Source organism: Larimichthys crocea, chromosome XXIV (assembly GCF_000972845.2).
Source record: "Larimichthys crocea isolate SSNF chromosome XXIV, L_crocea_2.0, whole genome shotgun sequence".
NCBI classification, from domain to species: domain Eukaryota; kingdom Metazoa; phylum Chordata; class Actinopteri; family Sciaenidae; genus Larimichthys; species Larimichthys crocea.
The window spans coordinates 2,349,818-2,357,947 of NC_040034.1; the positions used below are offsets into that span (position 1 = coordinate 2,349,818).

The 8,130-nt window shown below is 44.8% G+C and overlaps 1 protein-coding gene across 2 annotated transcripts in view; it reads right to left on the bottom strand.

The window, feature by feature from the left end:
* Positions 1 to 6,707, bottom strand: part of frmd6 (FERM domain containing 6) — an 18,663-nt gene extending 11,956 nt beyond the window's left edge. The window contains exons 1-5 of one of the 2 annotated variants that reach the window (XM_027275032.1): positions 6,371 to 6,707; positions 5,648 to 5,738; positions 3,387 to 3,466; positions 2,799 to 2,875; positions 2,517 to 2,703 (exon numbers count right to left, since the gene is read on the bottom strand). In XM_027275032.1, the coding sequence (XP_027130833.1) occupies positions 2,517 to 2,703; positions 2,799 to 2,875; positions 3,387 to 3,466; positions 5,648 to 5,738; positions 6,371 to 6,469 (534 nt within the window). In that variant the 5' untranslated portion in view covers positions 6,470 to 6,707. Of the gene's footprint in view, positions 1 to 693; positions 813 to 2,516; positions 2,704 to 2,798; positions 2,876 to 3,386; positions 3,467 to 5,647; positions 5,739 to 6,370 lie in introns of those variants that run through there. The other variant, XM_027275031.1, reaches the window with a different exon arrangement.
* Positions 6,708 to 8,130: the final 1,423 nt, after the last annotated feature.

Here is an 8,130-nt window from a genome sequence, read left to right on the forward strand (position 1 = left end):
AACCACACATTATGGTCAGATCCCAACTCTGACACACTGCCAGATTCCACTTCTTCGTATCTACTTCCTCCCATCATGAATTCGAATCACACACCTATTTCCTCCTCCCTCCCTGCACTCAAAGCACTCTACCATATACGCTAGCAAGCCAACGCCGACGTCTATCACTCTCACAGCACTATCTATCTCGTCCCCGATGACGTCCCAAACCTTCTACCTTTTTTCCTCCCCTCACTCTCCCGCTTCCCCTGCACTAACCGCCCGCAACATACCCCCTGTGGACGCCTGAAAATCGACAGAAAAGTTTTTTTTAAAAAGTAAAAATGCCAAAAATCAGTTTTTATTTTATTTTATATAATTTAGTATGATATCTTGTGTTTTGACTTGTTGGTCAGACGAAACAACATCTAAAGATGACACTCTGGACTTTTGTGATTATCTGACATTTTATAGACCAACAAAAAAACTAAATCAATAATGTAAATACATTTTTAGTTGCAGCTCTCATCCTGACGTATCGAGTGAATGCTGAAGCATTAACCAGGTATTCAAATAAAGCCAGAGAGGAAATATGTCACGTTTTGTAGTGATGAATTCAAGATGTGATAAAGGGAAGTGCAGGATGACGGTCGTTGTCTTAAATCGTTTCACGTGTGAATGTTCGGCCGCCATATGGAACTGTTGGACGTACACCCACGGGGGGAAGTAGGCTTCGGGTTCAAAGTACTTCCCAAAGTGCTTGTTGCGTTTGAAGTTGCCGAGGTCGGCCTGCAGGGCGAAGGCCGCCAGGAGAAAGTAGGCCTCTCTCTTTGGATGCACTGCGAGAGCAGCACCTGTTTCCTCAGGTGCCAGTAGTAGTAGTACCTGGCTGCTCGGTCGCTGCGGGGCAGACAGATAAACCACATTATAGGCTGACTGGTCAACCGAGCGATGATAGAGCTGTTTGTGCAGGTATTTGATACTGTGTCTTACCTGATCAATCTCCCATTTTCAACGTAATACTGAGCTCTGAAGTGATGATCATCGGAGGACCAAACTGGTCGATTCCCTGGAGAAGAAAAAACACGTTTGACAAGTGATAAATTAAGTTAAATAAGGCGGAGAAATGGGACAAAGGACACAACTTACGCCTCCATAGTGAAGCTAGTTCAGGTTATTTACATCCGTATGTTCGCCAAATTCTCTCATGTCTGTGTGTTGGTGTGGAGCTTAGCATGGAAACAGCTCGGCTGAAGTTCAAACACACGCCTCTGGAGATGACTAGTTAACGTGTTATTTGTCTAACTCAAACAAACAGACGTGTAAAAACAACAATTTGTGGTTTCAGAGAGTCACAGGCTGAACTATTTCGTGGTGACTTCGGGAGTGTCAGAGAGCTTTCCAGGTGAATACGTGTAACTTAAACAAAGAAGATCATATTCTGTTGTCACGTGTGCAAACGCAGCTGAATCTATGTGGTTGCAGAATGTCAAATCTACCTGATGCTGAATTTAGATGATCTATTAAATCCAGTTTTTGACTTATGTCTCGTGTTATGTGTCTTACCTTGCTGGCTTCTCTCTTCCATTCTTTGGGACAGTATTTGGAGAGCTTCTGATCGAGCTCCATGTAGATGTGTTCATTATCTGTGGGAGGAAAGGAACAGACTGAGTTCATTCTGTCTTCGGTATGTGTTCTTGTGGATCTATAGGCGCCTTCGGTGTTTGTGTATATGCGCTCAGAATCCCCCTGCCTGTTCAAAGACCGCCTCAGACCATCATCAGCCTCTGCACTTCCCTTTGTGCTCAGTCTCTCCTCGTTTCTTCACCTCGCTCTCGAGTCTTATCTGTGGTGAAGCGCGCCTTTCATGAGCTGCTGATCTGACAACTCGGACTTTCTTCGCTGATAACTAACATCTGCTTTGATTCTGGCCTCAGACCTTGCTCTCTATCTCTGTCCTAACATTTCCTGTCTCCCTCTTTACTATAATATCTAATAAAGGCAAAAAATTATAGATATAAAAGAAAACAGTGAGGGAATCTCTTCATAGAATTACAAACATGAAGTCAGCGTTGATTCACATTTACGTTTCTGTCAGCATTACCGTGGTGACGCCTGAAATCGACAGAAAAGGTTTTTTTTAAAAAGTAAAAATGCCAAAAATCAGCTTTTTATTTTATTTTATATCATTATAGATATGGATATCGTTGAGTTTTGACTTGTTGGTCAGACGAAACAACATCTAAAGATGACACTCTGGACTTTCTGTGATTATCTGACATTTTATAGACCAAACAAAAAAACTAAATCAATAATGTAAATAATTTTTAGTTGCAGCTCTCATCCTGAACGTATCGGAGTGAATGCTGAAGCATTAACCAGGTATTCAAATAAAGCCAGAGAGGAAATATGTCACGTTTTGTTAGTGATGAATTCAAGATGTGATAAAGGGAAGTGCAGGATGACGGTCGTTTGTCTTAAATCGTTTCACGTGTGAATGTTCGGCCGCACATATGGGAACTGTTGGACGTACTCACCCACGGGGGGAAGTAGGCTTCGGGTTCAAAGTACTTCCCAAAGTGCTTGTTGCGTTTGAAGTTGCCGAGGTCGGCCTGCAGGGCGAAGGCCGCCAGGAGAAAGTAGGCCTCCTCTCTTTGGATGCACTGCGAGAGCAGCACCTGTTTCCTCAGGTGCCAGTAGTAGTAGTACCTGGCTGCTCGGTCGCTGCGGGGCAGACAAGATGAAACCACATTATAGGCTGACTGGTCAACCGAGCGATGATAGAGCTGTTTGTGCAGGTATTTGATACTGTGTCTTACCTGATCAATCTCCCATTTTCAACGTAATACTGAGCTCTGAAGTGAATGATCATCGGAGGACCAAACTGGTCGATTCCCTGGAGAAGAAAACACAGTTTGACAAGTGATTAAATTAAGTTAAATAAGGCGGAGAAATGGGACAAAGGACAAACTTATACGCCTCCATAGTGAAGCTAGTTCAAGGTTTATTTACATCCGTATGTTCGCTACAAATTCTCTCATGTCTGTGTGTTGCGTGTGGAGCTTAGCATGGAAACAGCTCGGCTGAAGTTCAAACACACGCCTCTGGAGATGACTAGTTAACGTGTTATTTGTCTAACTCAAACAAACAGACGTGTAAAAACAACAATTTGTGGTTTCACGGAGAGTCACAGGCTGTAACTATTTCGTGGTGACTTCAGGGAGTGTCAGAGAGCTTTCCAGGTGAATACGTGTAACTTAAACAAAGAAGATCGTATTCTGTTGTCACGTGTGCAAACGCAGCTGAAATCTATGTGGTTGCAGAATGTCAAATCTACCTGATGCTGAATTTAGATGATGTATTAAATCCAGTTTTATGACTTATGTCTCGTGAGTTATGTGTCTTACCTTGCTGGCTTCTCTCTTCCATTCTTTGGGACAGTATTTGGAGAGCTTCTGATCGAGCTCCATGTAGATGTGTTCATTATCTGTGGGAGGAAAAGGAACAGACTGAGTTCATTCTCTGTCTTCGGTATGTGTTCTTGTGGATCTATAGGCGCCTTCGTGTTTGTGTATATGCGCTCAGAAATCCCCCTGCCTGTTCAAAGACCGCCTCAGAGCCGTCACATCTGCACTTCCCTTTGTGCTCAGAGTCTCTCCTCGTTTCTTCACCTCGCTCTCGAGTCTTAATCTGTGGTGAAGCGACGCCTTTCATGAGCTGCTGATCTGACAACTCGGACTTTCTTACGATGAAGAGCCAAAGAAAATACAGAGCCTCTCTGGCAGAACAACACGTTACTATGATGTCTGTGGTATCTTCCCATGAAGACAGTTTTGGTTTTATTAGAGGACATTTTGTGATCTCCACCGCGGAGACAAGGTCAATGATTTGACCGACTCGTGGCTCATGAAAACTGAACGTCTGTTTCCAGAAACAATAACCCATCTGCTGCTCAGGCTAATCCACAGACTGTGAGAAGTTTTCATCGACAAATGTTTGTGGTCGTCGAAAAAGTAAGCAGATCATCACGAGAGTGATCGATGTTTTTTAAGATGTGAGGGCGGTTACTTACCGTGGTCTGTGTTCTGTTAACAGAAGACGGGAACATCATATCTGACAGATTGCATCAAGAGCTTACCGTGATGTTTTTATGAAGGCTGGTGGAAAGACGAGGCGCAGATAGAAGCGCGGATTTTTATTGTTTTTAAAAGGTTTAAGTGTTCGTGGTGGAGAAATCACGTTCAAGTTCTTTGAGCTGCTTCACAAACTGTTTTGTCTTGGCTGGAGGAGCTCACCGCTGCTGGCTCGAGGTCTTATTGTTAATGATTTCTTGTGATCGTCGTTCACGTAATGAGTCAGCGCTCCACTGTTTTGTTTCCCTCCCTCTGCAGCGGTGCACCGTTAGCTCCATGTGAATATATTTGGCTGGTTGTTCGTCCCTGTTATCCTTTTACTCGTTTCACCTCAGATACCCTGCATCCCAAACTCTGATGGCAGCGTCTGAGAGTTTCCCAGGCAACTACACAGAGGTTCATGTTTCAAAACAGCAGATGCTCCCACAGAGACTCGGATTTCTGGAGGAATGGAGATCTGGTATCATTTTTAAAATGTATTATTAAAAGGAAAGCAGTCAGTCTAGTTTCTGTATGCAGTTAGAAAAAAGAATGTGTGTACAAATGTGGATGAAGAGTAGAATAACGATCGGACATTCTGCTGATTATTACCCTGATGAATCGACTAATCGCTTGGTCTATAAATGCAAATATAGAAACTAAAACTGTCCTCAGAGTACAGAAAGACATTTCTAAATAGCTTGTTTACTAAAGATATTGAGTTTACTAGAGCACATGATCACATACCAGTGAAATATCCTCTAATTTCACTAAATTTCTCTAAGTAATAAACTAATCTTTGCAGTTCATTTAAAGCTGGTAGCTCGTTAGCAGCTCCCGGAGGGTAAAGTAAACTTGGATATATTGTCTTGTCATGTGAGCTGAGCAAACAAAAACACATCTGATGTTGTGTTTGGCGTGGCAGCTCGGCCGTGGACGCTCCGGTCAGGAGGACAGCGGGTGACACACTGGGAGTGGGTGGCCTCTGTTTGCCTTGGGGATTTCACACTGCTCATACAAGCACTCCAGGAATGTCCCACAGTCAGACCCGTTGGCTCCTGCTCAAACTGACCCGCTGTGCCGCCATTGGCTCATCTGGAGGCCAGCTGTCTGAAAACACTGCCTTTCACAATTTTACTCTCCCTTTGCAGTTGCCTACAACCGTCACCCCGCCGCACGGCACAGACGCGGTGACTCATTCTAGACGTACGACCCTCGCCGTGTCGTCACCGTAAAAACAACTTTAGCCTCGCTGCACAATGGGAGTCAGTCAGGACGAGGAGGCTCCGGTTGACATATAGGTGAGAGATGCTACGTTTAGGGCTGAGTTATTGGTCTGAGTCTGGTTACACCACTTTTATGTGGCTCTTTGTGAATGCATTCACTCCGCAATTAGCATGATGTGACCATGAAATTCAAGTGTTTTAAAATTAAAATGAGGCTTTGTCCACACAGCTGAATACTCAGCCTCCACTAGTATGGAAATGTGAAGAACAGTCGCAGAAAAGAAAGGCTGTCTGTCCAGCTGGAGCTAAACAGAGGGAGGAGACACTTACTCTGAATAACACTGAGTCCAAACAGGTGACAGTCCTTCAGCCTCAGGAGGTCACACACCTGGACCAACAGTTCCTGGCACAGGGTCTTCACCTGAGGACGAGAGAAGATCACCTGTTTACCTTTATATAATTAATCACACACGAGCTGCCTCACCGCTCACGTCTGGTATGACTCTCACGTTGTCGTGAACCACCGTGAGCCGTTCGCTCAGACGTGTGCATGTTTCACAACGCCGCGAGTTGTTTTGCACGTCTGAACATATTTCAGCTCAAACGGGGGGGAAACTTTGTTTTTGACCACCAGTAATTAAAAGATTGAAAATAAATTAAACAGCTGGTTAAACACATTCGAGGTTGTAAATCACAGCTGACAGCTGCCAACAAGTACCAGGATTTATTATAAATTAAAAACTCTGCTGCTGCTAAAGGAACAGTCTGACACAGCCAGTTATCTTAGCTTAGCATAAAGACTGGAAACTATCACCACCTCTAAAGCTCACTAATTAACGCGTTTATCTTGTCTGATTGACTCGTACAAAAAAATGACATGTTGTGGCTTCAGAGGGGATTATGTGCTGCTGCCTTCAGACAGAGCCAGACTAGGTGTTTCTCCATTTCCAGTCTGAGCTAAGCATCTCTATGTTCTGACAGAGAAAGGTTCATTTATTTCGTATCTGGACATAAAGTTCTGTCACGTTCTGTAAATGTAGGTGCTGTACTCACATTGACTATGACATTGAGCGTGTCGTCATTGGGCAAAAAAACACAGACACAGCGGCGGTCCTGCATGGTTTTGTTGTTGTGGAAGTTCAGTTTGTTCATCTTCGTGTGGCTGGAACAGGACAGGCCCTTCCGCCTGCTACCGGGGGGGCTCTGGGCCCTCTGACCACCCGCCTCCACCACCACCACCACCAGCCGCAGACGACCCGACGGCAACCACCAGTTCGCTGTATTGCCGGCTTCAGCTGCAGCCCAGTACGGACACACCGGCGCCTTCGGGCTCAGCAGGCCAAGCAGCGGTCGCAAGGCAGAGCATGGGGACCCGAGCCGCGGTCAGCCACTGTGGAGACACGTCAGAGAAAAGATCATTTAGATGTGTTGCAGCATGACAGGAAGACAGGACAGGCGGGCAGCGTTCCTGTTTGTGTCTGTGAGTAGGTGACATCATTTCAGGGGAATGTCAGCGAATCCTGAGGAACATGTGAACATCGGTCTGGAGAGGAACTGTTGAAATGTAATCATGGACTGACTGACTCATTTCTATCACTTTCTCACCTCTGAAACCAGAAACACAAGACTGCAGCAGAAAAAGCAACATATCACCAAACAGCTGTTGAGAAACTTATGCACGGAGTTCAGATGTCGACTGGGTGTCTGACTTTTTCTTTTTTTTTTTCCTTTTTGGCATCACTTTCGTCAACTCGTCGGGTTTTTGTTGACATGCTTTCGGGCTGTTTGAACTGGTTCCATTTTTCACCGTCTGCTGGGAAAAACCACTCGCGGGAGTCAGACTGTAGCTTCGTCTTTGGGAAAGTATTCCGAACGCGCCTAAACAAATGTTATTCTATCTTCTGCAGCCGTATTGTTTTGAAAGAAACGTTTACTTTTGAGCTAAACAGAAACTCTTATTATCAAAGAGCCAACGGCGGAGCGTTGCAGGAATGTTTTGACAGTGTTTTGGGGGAATTTATGACATTATCCTGCACCTGATCCCAAGTAAGGCTAAATATTCACTACTCTGTGTGTTCCTCTCTCCCTCTCACACACACACACCAGCTCCAACATTAACAGTTTTCCTGTGAGCAGCGGGGAGCTCACAGCGTGAGCCTGGCCCGAGGACGTGTGAGGCCGTCGGAGGGTGTGAAAAGTCTCAGACCAGACAAAAGAATGTTAGAGAACAATCAATCCAGATTATCACCTCTTCCTGTTCACTCACCTTGAAGCCGTGTTGTCATTAAAAACAGACAGGACGGACAGAGGGCAGAGGGTCACGTGACAGTGTGAAGAACAATTAGCATTTAAATAAAGATGCTATCTGAGGATTAAAGGTTTATTCACGGCATAGAAAACTGCAGTCTGTCCATTTAAAGGTCCAGTGTGTCAGAATATAACATTGTGCTTATAATGAGCGGGTCCTCTTCTACAGAGTCCGCCACGTTTCTACAGTATCCCAGAATGGACAAAACAAACACTGGCTCCACACAGCTAGATGCCGCAAAATCCGACACACTGGACCTTTAAGTCACACAGTAATACACTCGCTGTTATGAACTGTAGAAATGTGAAAACGTGCCTGAGGAAGATGAATTCATCTCTATCTCTCGGCTCAGGGTGGCCTCAGCGTGTCATCAAGCCACCCTTTAAGGACCGCCCACAAAATCCTGAGACTGAAAAGTGGTGAAAAACGGTTTTAACCTCTAACTCCAACTGTTTTCCAACATATTTAATGTAGTTTGAAAGAAATCCTGGGATTGACTCAGTAA